This window comes from Xiphophorus hellerii, unplaced genomic scaffold, assembly GCF_003331165.1.
Source record: "Xiphophorus hellerii strain 12219 unplaced genomic scaffold, Xiphophorus_hellerii-4.1 PGA_scaffold_43__1_contigs__length_65954, whole genome shotgun sequence".
In the NCBI taxonomy this organism is placed as follows: Eukaryota; Metazoa; Chordata; class Actinopteri; order Cyprinodontiformes; family Poeciliidae; genus Xiphophorus; species Xiphophorus hellerii.
This window is the reverse complement of record NW_022587618.1, coordinates 3284-25323: the sequence shown is the minus strand read 5'-3', so window position 1 is coordinate 25323 and position 22040 is coordinate 3284. Positions and strand designations below refer to the sequence as shown.

At 42.0% G+C, this 22040-nt stretch overlaps 1 protein-coding gene across 1 annotated transcript in view; it reads left to right on the top strand.

Moving 5' to 3' along the window:
- Positions 1-10184, top strand: part of LOC116716406 (protein Wnt-4a-like) — a 36707-nt gene extending 26523 nt beyond the window's left edge. The window contains exons 2-6 of the mRNA XM_032557248.1: positions 3135-3216; positions 5378-5531; positions 5764-5895; positions 6071-6213; positions 6895-10184. Coding sequence (XP_032413139.1) covers positions 3135-3216; positions 5378-5531; positions 5764-5895; positions 6071-6213; positions 6895-7365 — 982 coding nt within the window. The 3' untranslated portion in view covers positions 7366-10184. The remainder of the gene's footprint in view (positions 1-3134; positions 3217-5377; positions 5532-5763; positions 5896-6070; positions 6214-6894) is intronic.
- The last annotated feature ends 11856 nt before the right edge of the window (positions 10185-22040 follow it).

Below are 22040 nucleotides of genomic sequence, written 5' to 3'. Positions count from 1 at the left end.
AACAAAAATGGATTGGGGTCAGAACGGAGTGTTTCTGACTCCACTCAGGAGAATCAGGATTTCACTTTTGTCTTCGGCAAAAGACGACGATGAGCAAAAGACTTGCACGTTTGTTTTGGTTGTATTTACCCACTTTAGTCCACTTCCTGCTTTTCAAATCAATTCAAAAGCACATTACACAATGTTACATGTTAAAAATAAAACAACTGTTGTTTTGTGCACATGTTTTCTAGCCACATGCTAATTTGCACACCCAGTCCTTGGTAGGACCGTTACTTAAAAACAGCAAAATTGCCATAGAGGATATAGCCGTTCATCATCATCAGAGTAGAGGGCTAATTTACAAATGTTATAATATTTTACTTTTAGCTTTGAAAGAACATAGTCTTTCATATTTACAAGCATGGAAAACTGATCTGCAAACAGAAATCCCTGAGGATGAATGGTGTGTGGGTGTGTGTGTGTGTGTAGGTGTGTGGGGGGGTGTGTGTGGATGTGTGTGTTTTGGGGTCAGGGCAGGGATTGCACTGTATGTTAATTCATTTTTATCTATTTTTTAATTTTTCATGTTTTGTTTTTTTGTATGTCTGTATAGCAGAAAATTCTAATAGAAATATTTGGGGGAAAAAAAACAGCCAAATAGAAATAGAAATTAAAGATTCCTGCCACACACACACGCACACCCCCGCCGACAGACAGATGCCAAATTTCTACAAATTTCTGAATTTATGAATAAATAAAGTTTATTGAAAACTGAATAAAGTTTTTGAAAAACATGATGATAGATTTTAGAAAATACAAATTCTTCACAACAAAGTATTTTGGTATACTATTGTTTGTATACCAAACTACTTTGGTATACAGCCTCAGGGTTCAGTCATTGTTTTTTCCCTGGTCCAGAGTTCACTTTAACTAAACCCAGATCTAGGTTTGTAGGCGGACCAGAATTCCCTATTTTGGTTCACATCAGAGTTCAATTACGCATTCACACCTCCCCAGATGAACTGGACTTTCTTGGCAAACAATCTAGTTTTATTAAACTGGACTAATCATGACTGGTGTGAGTAATTATCATGCTGATGGTAAAAATGAGAAGTGATGAAACATGTCAAGGTACAGAATAATTCAAAACAAGCTGCAAAACACTGGAGACTGGCTGTGGAGGTTAACCTCACCAGGACAACAACCCTAAACCAGTTTAGACCACAGCATATTCATGTCTAGTCAAAGTCCAGGCCTAAGTCCAGTTGAGAATCTGTGGCAAGACTTGAAAATGGATGTTCACAGATGCAAAAAGGTTTGGCATAGTGAAGAAAAACAAGCAAAACTTTCAGTCTTTTCGAGACCAAAGTTTGTAGAGACACTGTACCTCAAGAGTTGCAGCTGTAACTATAGCAAAAGGTCCATTGTATGCTACGGCAGTACTGATTCATGGAGGTTAAATATATACGCAGAGCACACTTTTCAGATTTTTATCTACAAAAAATGTAAGCCATTTATCTGCTCCTTCTGTTCATATTAACAACTCTGTTTTTAACATTCAAAATGAATGAAGCACTTTCAGTCCCCCTTCAAAAGAATGGGAACCATTATTAGAGCTATAGCGTGGCAGCGCATCACTGCGTTAACGACAATCCAGTCCCTTGTGAAGTGGGCTCTTTAAAGGCGCAGGTGTTTATCTTGAGAAAAATGGCAATCGAATCCTTGTTGAAAATTTGGATTGATTACATTCTTTTGTTTTAGTAAAATAACTTCTAGACTCAACACGCGTTTAAAGGCCGTTGCTGGCCATGGAGCGGTGCAGACGCTACATAATCTGAGGGTTGTGAGAAGGCCTATTTCTGTAAGGTGCAGCTGGGACTTCAGATATGAGCCTGAGGTGAAGGTGGGAGGATCAGGTTATTCTGACCAGTGTCATTTTCTCACACATCTTCTTCTATTGTGTGTGAGTGTGTCCATTGGCAGCATATCAGACCTGTCTGGCCTGGAGGTGCTGTGTGTGATAAGCCACTCACAACCAGACATCCATCCAAAACATTCCCGTATCAACACAAAAGCTAGCCCTGTCTTCGAGACCGAGATCCCAGCGGTTTGTTCCTGGAATCTGTCTCCACTCCCCCGGATTGGGAGCCACTGCTCCAGCTGAGGCCCTGCCTCTCCACAACGCCTCTGTTTCCTCTTTGAGACCTTGAAATTTCTCTAGCTGCTTGTGTTCCTTCTTCTGCATCTATCACTACTGCCCTCTTTTCTGCTTTGTTCAGCATCACAATGTCCGGTTGGTTAGCCATCACCTTTTTAGCAGTCTCATTCTTGGCGGTTTCGTTCTCCATCACTCTCGGTGGCGTCTCCCACTTTGACCGGGGAACCTCCAGTCAAAGTTGGAAATATATATTTGATGATATACTGTATATATCAAATATATCATTTGATATATTCACAAATTAATATATCAAGTTTTGTGGAGGTTTTAAGGTGACTGATAACCAAATTCAAATGGTGAGATATTGACTTGTTTGTTCCAGCGACTGCAATCAGATTAAGGCATTGTTCTTTTTTCTACTGTGCTGTTCTTTGGGATGGCAATCAATTATTTTTTTTAATATCAGATTAATCATTATGCTTAACTGTAAATATGCATGTTTTCAAAAAAATTGACAATTTTTTGAAAATTCAGGAAGGTTTAAACCAAATCATTTTGTGTTAAATGTTAATTTACAAACTGCTTGTTCTGTGATGGAAGGATATCTCATCGCTTCAATATCTACAGACTACCTCAGTTTTATCCAAACATCCATCAGGGTGTATTTTTAAAACAAAATTTGCTGCTCAGCACATCACTTAGACTCTCCTTGGTAATATTTTCATTTGTGCGTGCAACTCTGCATTGATGACCGCAGTACAAGAACACGTAATGGGCTCGACACACAAAAGGCGATGCTGCTCCTACTCCATACCCTCCTAGAAGAGACTTTTAGGTCAAAATAGTTGATTCAATTAATCTGCTTTATGTAATATCAATGCATTAAGCTTTCCAGAATAACTGCATTTGTTAATGGGATACTGTTGACAGTCCTGCAAAAAACAGAACTTCAAAAAGGTGCTGATGAGATTTCATTGCTGTGCTCTTTTGTCAGGTATCTCGCCAAGCTGTCATCAGTGGGGAGCATCAGGGACGAGGAGACGTGCGAAAGGTTACGAGGCCTTATCCAAAGACAGGTACAATGGAAGGACCGACAGTAAGGGGGTCTGAGTAAGGGTCTGAAACCCTTCTCTAACCCACAAGAGAAGGGTTTCAGAGTTACCACAGAATTCCTCGCCTTGTGCAAGGAAAAAAAAAGTCTTAGCTGAGTTACAGCAGTGAGTTTTGAGATTTAGGAAAAAGCATGTTCTAATTCAGGGTACTGTCAAATAGAGTTGCCCAAATAGATTTGCCCAGATCAAGATGTTTGTTGCTACAGAAGAGTCAAGAAAAAATAGGTATCAGCGAATACCAAGTCCCAGTCCAGTACTTCATCAAAGTTATTCAAAATAAAGTCAGGTACAGGTACATAAAAAGCCTTTTTTATAAAACCAATATGCATGCATTCATTACACATAGAGTGAAATAGTGTCTCAGAAAATTTTAATATTGTGAAAAAGTTAAACTTTGGAAACTGGTTGTGACACTCCCTGATGCTGCATCCAAGCATATTCATAGAAAGCTGAGTGGTAGGAAAAAGTTTAGTAGGAAAAGGTGCACCAGCAACAGGGACAACCGCAGCCACTTTGTAACATTAAGAGCCACTACACATAGACGGCTCCTACACACAGGATACAAATGTCGCATGCCTTGAGTCACAGCACTTCTGAACCAGAGGTAACGGCCAAAGTGTCTCAATTGGGTTAAGTAGAAAAAGAACTGGACTGTTGCTCATTGGTCCAAAGTACTATTTTCAGATGTGTTTCATTTTGACATTAAGGTTCCAGAGATTAATGTCAGCTCTGGAGAGACATAGAATCCATGTTACTTGAAGCCCAGAGTGAGGTTTCAACAGTCAGTGATGATTTAGGGTCACGTCATCCGTTTTCTATATGCAAGTCATAGGAGTCATAGAATGGCTCCTATAGTAGAACATAGGAGCTGTTCGGGTTTCGGGCTAGCTCCTGCAGTTAATGCATAAGAAGCAAAGTTTATCGTGGACAAGTGGCTAATCCGTCACAGGGCAAGACAAGCTGAATATTATTATGTTTAAGCTTCTTCATGTCTTTCGGTACCACCTAACTCTACAGTCAAACCAACTCATTGACAATGAAGAGCAAATTGTCAACAAACTTTTGGTATACTATTACCTATTGTGTACTACTTCACAGACTTGAGTACCATGACTTTTTTACACTGACTTTGCCCTTTGCTGTTGGCCAAACAGCAGAATTGAACCTGTTCTATTGACAGCTCCAGGAATCTAAAATGCTGATTTGTCTAAATATTAACAATGTTTTGATCAAAAATAATATTGTCTTTGTTACCAGCCTTAAGAATTTAAGAATTGTCAAGAGGACTTGTGGAGATTTTAAATCCCTCATCAGTGATGTTCTAGACCCACTGCATCAGTTTTACTCAATAGCAGCAGATATTCTGTTCTAACATTAGGATTAACTTTGGTTTCTAAACAAATATCTGACTCAAGATAGCTACAGTCTTCAAAGAAGTTACACCTTGCCCCTGCTGATGACATGTTATTAAGATTTTATAGGTCAAAGTGCTAGGCTAACATTAGCAAGTTACTGTTTTGCTATGACTCATGGATAATTATCTACAGCTTTTTAAGGTTGTTGTTCATTTATTTCAAAAAGGAACAATGCACATCACATAATATGCCAGAGTTAGCCATAAAGGCTAGTTTTTATCTGCGTCAATATAAATACAATATATTACAATGCAATACAGACATCTTACCAAGTATCTTTCAAAAAAAGAGAATAATAATAATATAATAAAAAGCTTTTTTTTATTTAAAAGGATCCTATTACAAAATAAAAAAATACATTTATCACAAAAGTTCAGCACACAACAAACTATATATATATATAAAAAACAAACAAAAAACAACACAAATAAGGTCCCAGTTAAGTATGCGCAGAGCAGTCTCTAAAAACAACTTGATTTCCTGCTTCATAAAGTTATCACTTGCTTGAAAGTCTTAAAATTAGAAGATCATTTCATACCTGTGGTTCTTTATGCGTTTAATGCCGCTCAGAGCTGCAGGGGAACTGGTGACTAAACTTCAAACTGTCCCCACTTTCTTTTTTCCACACCTCAACTGACAATGGTAAGGAGTCAGTTCATATAGTTAGGTCATGTTATGACCGTAACATGTCCACTGTGCTTGTGCTTCAGGTGCAGATCTGTAAGCGCAGTGTGGAGGTGATGGATGCGGTCCGCCGTGGAGCACAGTTGGCCATAGACGAGTGTCAGTTCCAGTTTCGCAACCGTCGATGGAACTGTTCCACTCTGGAAACCATGCCTGTGTTTGGCAAAGTAGTGACCCAAGGTAGGGTTGTGCACGGCAGCAAGTCCTGAAGGAACACCACTAACAGCATCAGTCAGCGCTTTTATGCTCTAATCAGTCACAATCTTCATGTATTTTAGGTCAAAAGTCAAAACTACTTTGCATTTGGCTTCATTCTAATTCTGAGTGTGTTCCCTGTTTAGGCTGCACCATTCAGAGCAAGAAGCTCTTTTCATTTATACAAAATGTGTCTGTGTTTTCCTACGTGTGTTAGGCACCCGTGAGGCAGCCTTTGTGTATGCCATCTCAGCAGCCAGTGTGGCATTTGCGGTCACAAGGGCCTGCAGCAGTGGAGAGCTGGAAAAATGTGGCTGTGACCACAATGTGCATGGAGTCAGTCCAGAGGGTAGGTCTCTGCAGCGCTTTCACACATGGAAAGGGAACAGAAAGGCCAACCCCATTTACTCTTGAAAATAAGATGTAATAATGTGACACTTTAAATAACTCATTTTGACCTTATAAAGCCAACTCCGTCATAACGGTAATAACCACTTCCTGTACATGTTTATGCGTTTTCCAAGGTTTCCAATGGTCAGGCTGCAGTGATAACATCGCATACGGAGTGGCCTTCTCGCAGTCTTTTGTGGATGTGAGAGAGAGGGGTAAAGGCCAGTCCTCCAGCCGCGCTCTCATGAACCTGCACAACAACGAAGCTGGGAGAAAGGTAGCTCACTGCTAAGTTCTCTATGAGAACTGAATTGCCTTGTGGCTAAAATCTGCAAATAAACTTGCATTGCTTTGCTCAAATTTAATTTCAATTGCCATCAAGACTCAGGATTGATGAGATAACTGAGTTATAGATGATCAGATTAAAAGGTGTGGTTTTACTTCTAGTTCACCTCCTGTTCAGTTATAGTTACTACCAAATCCACAGGAAGTAACAAGTCAATAGAAACTTTTCTGCTAACAAGAAAAAATCCTCAAAGTTCCAAAACAAGCTTCCACTTGAGGAAAAATGGGGTTGGTTGAGTTAAACATTCATGTAAGTCCGACCTTAATCTTGAATTTCAGTCTAATTTATGTTTTAGGACAGAGATTCCAGTCCTAGAGGGTCTGCAACAATTAGATGCCTCTGTGCTATAACACACCCAATGCAAGTAATTTCATGATTAGGACACAGGTGCTTGAGGACTAGAGTTGCCCATCCCCATTTGGGGACATTTTTAGGACAGTCAAGTCCTTCTTAGTTTGAGAAAAGCCCAAATGCCATGTCCAAGTTTGTTGGTTCGTGTCTGTCATCTTCATCATTACGTTTTAGCAAGATGATCAGTCTGTTAGTGATATAATGTTACACCTGTCGGGTGTTGGTGTTCAGAGAATGACAATGGTTGTGATATCTCTCCAGGCCATTTTGTCCCACATGCGAGTGGAATGCAAATGCCATGGCGTGTCAGGTTCCTGTGAGGTGAAGACCTGCTGGAAAGCCATGCCACCATTCCGCAAGGTGGGCAACATCATCAAGGAGAAATTTGACGGTGCCACAGAGGTGGAGCAGCGCAAGGTGGGATCTACCAAAGTCCTGGTGCCTCGCAATTCCCAGTTCAAACCTCACACAGATGAAGATCTGGTCTACCTGGAGCCCAGTCCGGATTTCTGTGACCATGACCCACGTACACCGGGTATGTTGGGCACGGTGGGACGCCAGTGTAACAGAACGTCCAAGGCCATCGACGGCTGTGAGCTGATGTGCTGCGGCCGAGGCTTCCAGACGCAGGAAGTGGAAGTGGTGGACAGGTGTAGTTGTAAGTTCCACTGGTGCTGTTACGTGAAATGCAAACAGTGCCGCAAAATGGTGGAGATTCACACTTGCCGGTGATGCAATCTGCAGAGAGGGCCACGTTGATAGACGGCTCCTCAGTGACGGTCCAGAGGGAGCAAGGAGCTCCATGAAACTCCCTCTTCTTCTGCTTTAAAACCATCCCACCCTCCTAAAACAGCAATGGGCAATGATTCTTTCAGGTCAATCATCATCACGCAAATATATCCTGCTGTAGTAATGGCTACTTCTGGTAACAGAGTCAGATTTTTTTTTATATAAAAGAACATCCATTCTCTTCCTGTCTCCCTCATGCTCACATTTGGTTTGTCACTGATGCCTTTTATTTTTATATTCTCTAACTTATTTGTTGAGACTGAGGAGATTGACAGATGATGGACACAGAAGGAGATAAGTTGGGACAAGAAGTGACAAATTTGGAACTGCGACTGTACAGTCGAGGGTGGAGGTGGGGTTGGGGATCAGAAGGAGGGTTACCGGCCCGCTGTGCTTGATGATGTTGCTGCTGCTTCCAGGACTCATTTGGAGAGCCGGATGTGAAAAAAGGGAGTCGGCAAGTCTGTCAGAGGACGCACCCGCACAACACAGAGAAACACAAACCTTTTGTGGATCTTCTGTGGGTTTCTCAGTGTGCATGAGTCCCTAACTGGCCACTGAAATACGCTGACGTTGACACGCCAACTGGGTTCTTCCTCCGATGAGGATGATGAATATAATGATGATAATGGAGAGGAAAAAGCCACTTTCGTCTCCTTCTGGTTTGTTTCATAGCACTGGCAGGTGATGGGTATCGAACAAATCTAATATACATGCATACACAGTAGGGGTGTAGCAAGAGGTCATGCCAAGCAATCTTGCACACGTTAAAACACTATAATGTTTCTGGCCTGAGTAAAGTCTGTACCATCTGGTAAAATTAGTGTCAGTTTATAAGGCAGGTTTCTGGATATGAAGATGAGAGCTTAAGGATAGACCATCTGTACCTACAGCTGTGTTTCCATTAGAAATGTGCTCAAACATTGATATTCTGCTATTGTTAACATAATTGTAAGAAAACACTCATTTCCAGTAGGTGGGAAATGCAATTAAAATCACACGTGAATGAGTCTGCTCACACAATAAGTAATTAAAAATTAAGGTGGTGACAGATGTACACACTGATAAGAAATATATTCATAGTTCAGCCATCAGAGGAGACGTCTTATTCAGGCGGAGCGACAAACCCCTTGTACTTGGGAGCGTCTACATAAGCTGTGTTTTGCAAAATTGTAGTTGGCGATTTTATAGAATAGCTACGGATTCAACTTGTTTGAATGCCAAAATCAACTTTTAATGAACTGTGTGATACTTTGAGAGCTCTGGGAGAGCCAGCTGTGCATTGGCTAAAAATACAAACTGCTGAGTATAAACTGAAATGATCCTAACAATACAAAAAAAAAAAATGTTTCTTTTACAGTTTTGTGAAGTGCACAAATTTGGATAGAGCCAAAAAAAAACCTCAGTCTGGTGCAAACACTTTTCATTGACAAACATGAGGTTTCCTTATTGCTTTGTTTCCATTAATTTACTTTCACAATCCCAGTTGTGTTCAATTTTATGGTTAATGGAAACACAGCTACTTATCTGAGACTCTTATTTAGAAGTAAGAAAAGAAATGCTACTTGAGTTGCCTCCTTTTGTTAACAGATTTAAAAACAAAGACTTGTAACAAGGCTGGCCCAAAGGTTTGTTGGTAAAGCATTGAAGGAAGTGTTTTATTAGTATCTATTTAGATATAAGAAAGAGATGAAAGTTATCATCTGCTTTGTAGAGTCCCGTAAGCGTCAAACCAAAGTTGGGTTCACACTGCCCAATGTCGTAAGAAAATCTCTGACTGTGAACCTGAGTATGTGTTCTCTGGCCATTAAGCAGGGCAGATGGACCAAGTGCTGATTTAGCACTTGCACTACCAAAGACCAAGTAGTGTCAGAAACGCTCTGGGAAAATTGTGCAGCATGGCTGCTACTCCAACCAACATCTGATTCTTGTCCTCTTTTGCACAAGCATGAGAGCTACAACCGTCTCCTTTTGCTCTCCCTCTTTTCTCAGTCTGACTTCAATAATAAAGTCAATAAAACCCACAAGTTGGCCTGATGGAACTGCCATAAAAGAGTGGGGATTCCAAGTTTTTCCTAAAAATGAGCTAACATCTTGCCTCATACTTGCAATGTAGTCCATTGTTCTGACCCGGCCGTCTTGCTACACCACTAACACGCAGTAAACGACGCCACAGAACAACACCTGCATCCAGCCATGACTGTCCAGGACACCTGAAAGCTTCTGTCTAAACATTTACCAGAATAGATTTGTAATGACTTGCTATTATTCCTTTTGTGTTCTTTCGGAGTGATGTTGACGTTAGTTGCCATCTGTCAGAATGTTAAGTTTGCTTCATACAAACATGAGTAACATGCATGTACCAGCCAACTCTCCAAAGACAAACACACACATATTCACACCCAAAGGGGTCATCCAGAGGGCATGTTCTGAGCATGACTGAAGCACTTTCTCTCCAAGCGCACATAGAACCCTCGGCACACAGCAACAAGTATTCAAACTTACATTCGCTTACCTTCTGTACATCTATTGCACTCACTCACACACACACGTAAAGTTATCGATGCCACTGTCAGGACTTCCTGTACCTCCACCATAAAGCCAAGCTTCCCTATAACGTGTTTATATCATAAAGATAAACTGTCAATCTGTAAAGACACTGAAGAAGACCATACTGCCTATGAATGTATGCTGATAATGAAATATGATGTTTTTAAGTTCAGTGTTGTCATTTTTTTTAATAAAACAAAGATTATATGGTGTTTGTGTGTGTAGGTAAGTGTGTGTATGAATGATAAATATTAAATATTAAAGAAAAAAGTGGGAAACCATGAAAAACATGAGAGATTGCATTTCACCACAAGACAAACGCACACACACACACACACACGCACACACCCACACACACACACACACATATGTAGTATGTCTTCATACCTTCACAAGGACTTTGCATCAACTTCCATTCATTTTGTATTCATTTCTACAGCCTAACCCTAACCCCGAACCCAAAAACAGCACTTCTTATGGGACTCTAGCTTTGGGCCCCATAAGGAGCAGTGGGTCCCCACAATGTAGTATGTCTTAGGAAAATGGTCCTTACAATGTATGAAAAACAAGGACACACACACACACGCCCACACACTGCTGACAGACATTCACATATTTCAATAAAATCGTCCATTTCCCGTGTCTTCAGCTGTATTATTATGTGACCACAGTTTGCTTTGTGCAGCATTTTGAGTGTGTGTGTGTGTGGGGGGGGGGGGGGGGGGAGCGTTGTGTGTGTGCTGCATTACACCCCGAGGTCTTTCCCTGCACCCCGTGACACCTATAAACATTATTTATGTGCCGTATACAGTATCAGCACAGACTGTATATCAATAGGAGATGGATGTGTTTTCTGCGGCACTGGGACTGCGGCTGTCCGGGTTTGGGAAGAACCGAACTGGCCTCTTGGGTTTCAGAGACCACTTGACTGAGGCAAAGCAGGGGGCTACGAGGGGAGAGCAGAACACCGGGCTAGATCATGGATTACAGCGAAATGCGGACCACATGGCACAAACTTTGTTCCTCTTTCTGTCCTATTAATATCATACTGCCCCCCAGCTCTCCCCACTCTGGCCTTCTTGTTCTTTCTCTTTCAATATCTTTGACTTACAGTGGTTCCAGTTGGATTCCCCCTCTGCAGAGAGTGCAACTCCAGCCATTTGTGGTTTTGGGATGGCTGGGATCTGTCCTTCATTAAACCGCTGCCATGGACTGGGTGCAGTGGGTGGCGGGGAGCCGCGCTGATTGGGAATGTCTGCTGGCTTATGTGTCCGTACGCTCCCTCTGTGAGACGTGCAGGCGTACAGTCAGTCAGGGAGTTCTCATGCGGATTGTGGTTTGTGCCTGAGACAAGAGACTGGCAGTCAGGCTGTGTGTCTATGCGTGAGTTAATAAAGTGCAAATAAAACAAATGGTTGTGGTTTTCAAAACTGCTCAAATGTTCCATCGTGTCGTTGTTTTGGTGTGACGTATCAAGAAGGCCAGCACTGTCCCTCCCCTACCTGTTACTGTGCAGTGCGGTAGATGAAAAATGCTACGACGCTTCTCTCTCCCTTGATAGAAGGACCTACACATTGTTCCCACAAGTCTGAACTGGAAGTGATCCACGGCATCTTGATAGGCAAGTGCAGCGCAACGCTGACCCATGGCTTTGAGACCAACATAAAGAAAATATATGGGCAGTGTTCACTAATGTGCGAGAGAAAGATATTTCAACAACATCATTGCTTTTGGGATTGACCCATATGAGACAGAGAATGGAAACATGTCAGACGATGTGGGTAAGCTGCCTCTGATCTCCTACTGTGACAGTTCACTGCTTAGTGGACACGAAGAGTCCGTACACCATGGAGGAGCTTCATGGCCTGAAATCCATGGACGCATGGAATCTGTGTTCCAAAGGATTTGTATGATGTACGAACTCTTCATGTGAATGACAAAGCTCTGGTGACTGTCAGAGTAAGTACATGTGGTAACTATATGTCTATCTAAGCTTGCAGATAAAAGACACATTAGCTAAGCTAATTTTGCTAATTCACTAGAAAGTACTCCAGTAAATATTGCTGATATTTATTTTAGTATTGCACTGAGGTGGGTAGAGTACTCAAAAATTATAATTGAGTAACAGCCATAATGTACTTAAATTGTTTATACGTTACATAGGAATAAGGCACGAGCTAGTTCTAATCTTGTGACTTGTTTATTGTTGTCATAGCAACTGCCTACCAAGATGGCTGTCAGTTACAAAGTTCCGGGAACTGCATGCCATAGCATTTTTCATCTACCGCACTGCACAGTAACAGGTAGGGGAGGGACAGTGCTGCCTTTCTGGAAACGTCACACGAGAAATATGTATTCCACTGAAATATTCTTTGTTACAGAACTGATGGAGCATCATTAGACAACCGTTAATGATGTGAAACTCTTTCACATTTCTGTTGTTCCAGGTCCAAAAACATGCAGGACAGATGAATGGGTACATCTCAGGTGCTTTCAGGTGTATTTGTGCGTTGTTGTTTATCTTGATGTTGTAAAAGATATTTGTAAAGCTTAATGTCAATACTAAAAGTTGATATGATAAAATGTGTCTAAAAAGTAAGGTCAAAAAGTTAGGATGATGGTAGGGAGGCCTTCCAAGAAATGCTAAGATTTTTCCATTAATTTTTGAGAAGGTTGTAAATCATTTTTGATGTGCTGTATTTTAGTAAAAATCTAACTAAAAATCAAAAAAAAAATTTGTGTGTCAATACTAATACTTGCAAATTGAAATTAAAATTTGATTGATGCCCACCTGAATATTAGCAACTAAATTCTTTAGTTGAATAAAAATTATTTTAATTCAACTAAAGAAAAAATAAATGTGATAAGTATATAGATAATTTTGAGCCTAACTGTATAGTCCCTCCAGAATGTTCCGGGTCCCAGTGGGATGTACATGTGACCAGAGGTTTAATCCTCACAGTCTCTCTAATGCTGAGCTACCTTAAAAGATCAAATAGTATCAAACACAGGTTTTCATCATGCATTGCAACACTGCTTATTTTCTGTACTTTTCCAGCAGCGAGTAAAGTTATAAGATGTAAGCGGGCAAAGATTTTGTCTCATTAAAATCAGAAATCTAACTCGACGTTCATCTTGAAGCCGATTTCGCTTCACGTATCTGCTTGATACTCCGGTTTGCAGACTTCCCAGGGCCGTCTCTGCGCGTCTGGGCCGGTGTGTGTAGTGAGTCTGCAGGGTTAGCCGTGTGGGTTGCCTGGATATTAATGCCAGTCACCCAGAGAACCCAGGAGAAGGCCAGCTTTAGCTCAGAGCCTGGCCCTCCCAGCGCTCTCCCAAACTCCCAGATCTCTCCAGCATACTTCTCATATTAAAAGAAAACAAGTTACACAAATGAGACAGATGGTTCTTGTTTGTGATGACAGTGGCGATTCTTTCTCTCTTAGCCCGTCCCCCCCCCTCCACACACACACACACACACACACACACACCCTACCTTCTGCTCCCTCTCATCTCTTGTGTCTTCAATTTTTTGCTCCGTTGTATAAGATGCAGAGCGGCCGTGGCACAGCATGACGTCACATGAGCACACAACACTTTATTGGATCTCCGCTCCACGCTGTTTTTTTATCTTGACATCTAAAACGGTGGCTGAACCGGAACTCTGCACAAAGATAAAACTTCATCCTCTCACACTGAAGCTTTCTTTCTTGTAATAAATCCCATTCACAGGCCTACGACTTACGCTTCCGTGCATTTAGTTACTTTGCACCTACAAAGTTTATTATGTTATGTTTATATTTAATAAAGTCTATTGGGATTTTAAGTGATAAAGGTGGAAGTGTTACATAAATATGGGAAAAAAACTGGAAAAAATACAAATCTGAAAAGTCTACCAGGCATTTCTGTTTACCTGTTTACTCTGATACAATTACATAAAATACAGTAATACTTATTTTCTTCAGAAGCATGGTCATTGGTAAACATTGTCCAGTGATGCATAATTCAGTCTCAGTATTGACCTTTTGTCACGCTCTTCAGAAAGTGGCTCACTCTGCCATGATGGATGTCAAAAGAATGGAAAGCTGGTCAGTGAACAGACAGTTAGCTTTAATTCAGTCAATGTCACTGTGAGAGTAATTATTAGGTGAACAAACGGACAAGGCTGCAAACCAAACTTGTTATTTTATTGTTCACCTTTTATGAGAGCAGGAGACGGCGATGATAACACGGTGAGGAACAGGCAGCTCTGTGTACTCACAAACACTTTTTACAAGGTAAGAAGATTAATGTCCATCTATTTCATACAATGGAATAAAATATTGCATTATGGCAAAGGTACATGTTTAATCATTAGTAACGATGGAGGAAATGCCATCATGTAGCCTATCACCTACGAAAAAACTGGTCAGCATCCAGACTTTGGAACATTTTTAATTCTGCTCTGTTGTAAGGAGAAACTCTGTTTATGACATAGTGGAAGAAATAATGTGGTACATATTCAAGCATAGTCAGCAATTTGACTAAATCAACAAGCATGTCAGAAGGAAGACGATCTGGATTGGTTTCTAAGCCTAGTTTTGTAAACACTGCCGTGGATGAGACCCAAGGAGGTGAGCCGCTGCTACGGAGGAACGAGCTTGACTTGAACTAGTAAAAGTCGTGGTAATTCTGGCAAGAACAACTTTCACCTTTGTCCTCTCCTCTGCCGGATGGGATGCACACGATGAAAATTGCTCAATAATTTGTGGCTTGGACAACATAGACTGAACAGCTTCCTTCACTTCCTCCACTGCCACTGTTGTGGCCATTTATGCTACAATTTTGTGGATTGTAATTTCTACCAATTTAGTTTTCTTCTTTGGGCAGTTAGAATATATTTAAGTTAGTTTAGAACCAAAATTAGTAATTCATTTTTATATTTGGAATTGTTTAGATTACGTTGGTAATTATTAGACCCTCCCATTAATTTGAGTAATTAAGAACACACCGGGTGCTTGGTGGAGGTGGATTGTTTGGTAAATGTCTGGTGTGGACGGGAGGTTTTGTAAATGATTTTTTTTGGCCACTTTTTTGTACTTGAAACATCAATTTAAGTTTGCTTTAGTTTTCCACTAAGTTGTAAGATATTTTTAGTAATTATTTTGTCGCTATTTTTTTCTTTTTTTTTACAAGAAATAAAGAATTTTTTTTTTCAAAACAATCAAGTCGGAAGTGAATGCAAGTCAAACCGCCTGTTTCTACCCACGGCCTTTGTTGGAATTTTTTGGTTTTTGGAACATAGGAGGCCGCGACAGCCACAGTTAAAACTACACGTCTAAAACAGCGCAGGAAGTCATCGTCTTCGCTCGCGACTTCTCCTGCCGTGCGCTGATTGGCCCGGTCGAATTTCCACCGGACAAACACAGCTCAATGAGAGAAATTCCAGACAGAGCAATGAAGGGAGATGAGAACTGAGCCAGGCTGCGTAGGAAGGTAAAGGCCAAGCTACTTTGACAGATGAATAGAGAAAAAAAAAACTGGATCCAATAGAGCTTCCTTCTACATCTTGTAAAGTGCCTACGGAGGCTGTAAAGGTGAAATGAACCCAACTCCCCAGCACAGAACCACCATGACAGCAGTGCTTTAGTGCTTGTTCACCTCTCAGCCGTTACCTTGTTAAACATTAAAAGCTTTTTGTTATGGTGATAAAAACAACACAATCCACAGTAAAATAAACGAGATCTAAAAGCTCCGGCAGCATTTTTTGTTGATGCTGCCAACTGCAGTGCGTCCCACAACTATTACATTACCACTAAATGCTGCTCCCAACAACTGTATCTGTGCAGCTTTAGAGCGTTTCTGATACAGCTGAATTCCAAACACTCATTTGATGCCTTTCAGACAACAGTTTATACAAGCGTGGACAGATCAGATAAGAATGGATCGGGGAGAGGGAAGGAGGGAGGATTTAGGTGAAGAGAAAGTGACAACTCCTCTCACCCACACACTCAACCCCAGATGGTAGATCATGCTGCTGATGGGGGCTTTGGCTGCCGTAGCTGCGGTTCTGCATGCTGGTATGGAGGAGAACGATGCGCTGCCCTCTCCACAGACTTTCTGTGCAAGCATGCGTCTGTCAGCAACTGAGCTGCCAGAAACTTTCCCTTAGCACCTGGACCAGGCTGAGGCTAGACCATGTGTGTGTGTGTTACATGTATTGGTGAGGCAACAGCAACCTCCCGTGTCAAAATAAATGTTCCGGCGACCGACTTTAACCTGGTGGGATGGCCACCTGGCTGCCAGGCACGTTCTCCAATCACAGAGCCCGATTACTGATCTGAATACGTCAGGAAGCTTTTCCTTGGCTATGGATCTTACTGAGGGTGTCTTATGTAGCTCATAAATGTGAGATGGGAGGAAAATGTTTTATAAAATTAACACTAGAACTACCAAAGATTCCCAAAATGGGAATCTTCGTCCAGGTACCAGAGAGGGGCCAGTTTGGCCCTGTCCCTAGAGCTACCAAAGAGGGGCCAGTTTGGCCCTCCAAGAGAGGGTGTGAAGAGGCGCCTTTGTTATGTAAATAAGGCCATTACTATCCTGTTCCTGTCATGAGGTGTGGTGAGGGTTGGTGAGGCAGACGCTGTAGACCCAGGTAAGATGAATATGATGTTTTTAATGAAGGGTAAACACACTCTAGGAACGGGCCGCACGGCCGAGCTGAAGCCAGGGCTCGACGCTGGTAGCAACCGCTAAACAAAACAGAAACTCGGAAAAGAGAACACACATTCGACGAGGACCCGACGAGGCACAAGGAACACAGGTGGAGTTAAATACATGGGAGGGTAACGACAGAACGAGACACACCTGGGAACAATCAAGGGGAGGACAGGACAACGAAGAGACGTAAGGACACAGAAAACTCTAAATAAACACAGAAAAACACAGATCCTGACAGTACACCCCCGTCAAGGGCGGCTACCAGACGCCCACAAAACAAAAACACAACAAGGGCGGGTGGAGGGGCGCCGGACGGGGGGCCAGAGTCCAGAAAAAACAGAAACACAACAAGGGTGGGCGGAGGGGCGCTGGACGGGGGGCCAGAGTCCAGAAAAACAAAAAACTACCCACCATCGTGGGCGGAAACACAAGAAGGGCCAAGAGTCCATAAACAAACAAAAAACTACCCACAAGGTGGGCGGAGGCAAAGGGGGCGGGAACCACGGAGGTGGTCCGGCGGTCGTCCGCGGCGGCGGGAACCACGGAGGTGGTCCGGCGGTCGCCCGCGGCGCTGGAGGCGGGAACCCCAGAGGCGGGAACCACGGAGGCGGTCCGGCGGCCGTCCGCGGCGCTGGAGGCGGGAACCCCGGAGGCGGGAACCACGGAGGCGGTCCGGCGGCCGACCGCGGCGCTGGAGGTGGGAACCCCGGAGGCGGGAACCACGGAGGCGGTCCGGCGGCCGTCCGCGGCGCTGGAGGCGGGAACCCCGGAGGCGGGAACCACGGAGGCGGTCCGGCGGCCGTCCGCGGCGCTGGAGGCGGGAACCCCGGAGGCGGGAACCACGGAGGCGGTCCGGCGGCCGTCCGCGGCGCTGGAGGCGGGAACCCCGGAGGCGGGAACCCCGGAGGCGGGAACCACGGAGGCGGTCCGGCGGCCGTCCGCGGCGCTGGAGGCGGGAACCCCGGAGGCGGGAACCACGGAGGCGGTCCAGCGGCCGTCCGCGGCGCTGGAGGTGGCAATGGGGAGTCCCGGGGGCCGCCCACAGACGGCGATGACGAGCCCCCCGAGGTAGGGTCTCTGGTGGAGCACAGGGGGTCTCGGTCGGAGCACTAGGGGTCTCGGTCGGAACGCTGGGGGTCTTGGTCTCGGGTGGAACGCTGGGGGTCTCGGTCTCGGGTGGAACACTGGGGGTCTCGGTCTCGGGTGGAACGCTGGGGGTCTCGGTCTCGGGTGGAACACTGGGGGTCTCGGTCTCGGGTGGAACGCTGGAGGTCAGGGTCTCAGGAGGAACGCTGGAGGTCAGGGTCTCAGGAGGAACGCTGGAGGTCAGGGTCTCAGGAGGAACGCTGGAGGTCAGGGTCTCAGGAGGAACGCTGGAGGTCAGGGTCTCAGGAGGAACGCAGGGAGTCTGGGTCTCGGAAGGAACGCAGGGAGTCTCAGTCTCAGGTGGAACGCAGAGAGTCGGGGTCTCGGAAGGAACACAGGGAGTCTCGGTAGGAACACAGGGAGTCTCAGTCTCTGGTGCGCCGGCTGGAACGCCGGCTGATTCAGCCTCGGGTGCGCCGGCTGGAACGCCGGCTGATTCGGCCTCGGGTGCGCCGGCTGGAACGCCGGCTGATTCGGCCTCGGGTGCGCCGGCTGGAACGCCGGCAGAAACGGCCTCGGGTGCGCCGGCTGGAACGCCGGCAGAAACGGCCTCGGGTGCGCCGGCTGGAACGCCGGCAGAAACGGCCTCGGGTGCGCCGGCTGAAACGCCGGCAGAAACGGCCTCGGGTGCGCCGGCTGAAACGCCGGCAGAAACGGCCTCGGGTGCGCCGGCTGAAACGGGTGCGCCGGCTGGAGGTGCTGGTCCCGGAACTGGAGCAGGATCTGGGCTGGCGGAGAAACTGTGCGGCTTGGGAGGCAGAGGTTCGCCAGCCATGACGGCTAGAGCCGCCATACGCTCCCACTCTGCCTCCCTCTGCAACTCCACCAACCCCGGGTGCGGAAAACGAGGAACCCAGTAGTCTAGCAAGAGTCCCAAGCGGATGGCGAAACCGAGGCGTCGGCCGGCAGCGTACGGCTTGGCCATTGCCTCCTCATACTCTCTGATCGTTTCCGTCAGCTCCTTTAACTCCTCTGGGTCCATGGTGAAAAGTAAAAAATAGCGTGCCTCACCGTTCGGTCTGGTCGGGTCCTTCTGTCATATAAAATGACATAACTACTAAGCATGAACAAGTATAAAATGACATGACTACTAAACATGAACAAGTATAAAATGACATAACTACTAAACATGAACAGGTATAAAATGGCACAACTACTAAGGATGAACAAGTATAAAATGACATAACTACTAAAGATGAACAGGTATAAAATGGCACAACTACTAAGCATGAACAAGTATAAAATGACATGACTACTAAACATGAGCAAGTATATAATGACATAACTACTAAACATGAACAAGTATAAAATGACATAACAACTAAACATGAGCAAGTATATAATGACATAACTACTAAACATGAACAAGTATAAAATGACATAACTACTAAGCATGAACAAGTATAAAATGACATCACTTCTAAGCATGAACAAGTATAAAATGACATAACTACTAAGCATGAACAAGTATAAAATGACATAACTACTAAGCATGAACAAGTATAAAATGACATAACTACTAAACATGAACAAGTATAAAATGACATGACTACTAAACATGCACAAGTATAAAATGACATAAATACTAAACATGAACACGTATAAAATGGCACAACTACTAAGGATGAACAAGTATAAAATGACATAACTACTAAACATGAACAGGTATAAAATGACACAACTACTAAACATGAACAGGTATAAAATGACATAACTACTAAACATGAACAGGTATAAAATGACACAACTACTAAACATGAACAGGTATAAAATGGCACAACTACTAAACATGAACAAGTATAAAATGGCACAACTACTAAATATGAACAAGTATAAAATGACATCACTTCTAAGCATGAACAAGTATAAAATGGCATGACTACTAAACATGAGCAAGTATATAATGACATAACTACTAAACATGAACAAGTATAAAATGACATAACTACTAAACATGAGCAAGTATATAATGACATATCTACTAAACATGAACAGGTATTAAATGACATAACTACTAAACATGAGCAAGTATATAATGACATAACTACTAAACATGAACAAGTATAAAATGACATAACTACTAAACATGAGCAAGTATATAATGACATAACTACTAAACATGAACAAGTATAAAATGACATAACTACTAAGCATGTACAAGTATAAAATGACATAACTAATAACCATGAACAAGTATAAAATGACATCACTTCTAAGCATGAACAAGTATAAAATTACATAACAACTAAGCATGAACAAGTATAAAATGACATAACTACTAAGCATGAACAAGTATAAAATGACATGACTACTAAACATGCACAAGTATAAAATGACATAACTACTAAACATGAACAGGTATAAAATGGCACAACTACTAAGGATGAACAAGTATAAAATGACATAACTACTAAACATGAACAGGTATAAAATGACACAACTACTAAACATGAACAGGTATAAAATGGCACAACTACTAAACATGAACAAGTATAAAATGGCACAACTACTAAACATGAACAAGTATAAAATGACATCACTTCTAAGCATGAACAAGTATAAAATGACATGACTACTAAACATGAGCAAGTATATAATGACATATCTACTAAACATGAACAGGTATAAAATGACATAACTACTAAACATGAGCAAGTATATAATGACATAACTACTAAACATGAACAAGTATAAAATGACATAACTACTAAACATGAGCAAGTATAAAATGACATAACTACTAAACATGAACAAGTATAAAATGACAAAACTACTAAACATGAGCAAGTATAAAATGACATAACTACTAAACATGAACAGGTATAAAATGGCACAACTACTAAACATGAACAAGTATAAAATGACATAACTACTAAACATGAACAAGTATAAAATGACATAACTACTAAACATGAACAGGTATAAAATGGCACAACTACTAAGCATGAATAAGTATAAAATGACATAACTACTAAACATGAACAGGTATAAAATGGCACAACTACTAAACATGAACAAGTATAAAATGACATAACTACTAAACATGAACAAGTATAAAATGACATAACTACTAAGCATGAACAAGTATAAAATGACATAACTACTAAACATGAACAAGTATAAAATGACATGACTACTAAACATAAGCAAGTATATAATGACATATCTACTAAGCATGAACAAGTATAAAATGACATCACTTCTAAGCATGAACAAGTATAAAATGACATCACTTCTAAGCATGAACAAGTATAAAATGACATCACTTCTAGACATGAACAAGTATAAAATGACATAACTACTAAGCATGAACAAGTATAAAATGACGTAACTACTAAACATGAACAAGTATAAAATGACATAACTACTAAGCATGAACAAGTATAAAATGACATGACTACTAAACATGAGCAAGTATATAATGACATAACTACTAAACATGAACAAGTATAAAATGACATAACAACTAAACATGAGCAAGTATATAATGACATAACTACTAAACATGAACAAGTATAAAATGACATCACTTCTAAGCATGAACAAGTATAAAATGACATAACTACTAAGCATGAACAAGTATAAAATGACATCACTTCTAAGCATGAACAAGTATAAAATGACATAACTACTAAGCATGAACAAGTATAAAATGACATAACTACTAAGCATGAACAAGTATAAAATGACATAACTACTAAACATGAACAAGTATAAAATGACATGACTACTAAACATGCACAAGTATAAAATGACATAAATACTAAACATGAACACGTATAAAATGGCACAACTACTAAGGATGAACAAGTATAAAATGACATAACTACTAAACATGAACAGGTATAAAATGACACAACTACTAAACATGAACAGGTATAAAATGACATAACTACTAAACATGAACAGGTATAAAATGACACAACTACTAAACATGAACAGGTATAAAATGGCACAACTACTAAACATGAACAAGTATAAAATGGCACAACTACTAAACATGAACAAGTATAAAATGACATCACTTCTAAGCATGAACAAGTATAAAATGGCATGACTACTAAACATGAGCAAGTATATAATGACATAACTACTAAACATGAACAAGTATAAAATGACATAACTACTAAACATGAGCAAGTATATAATGACATATCTACTAAACATGAACAGGTATTAAATGACATAACTACTAAACATGAGCAAGTATATAATGACAT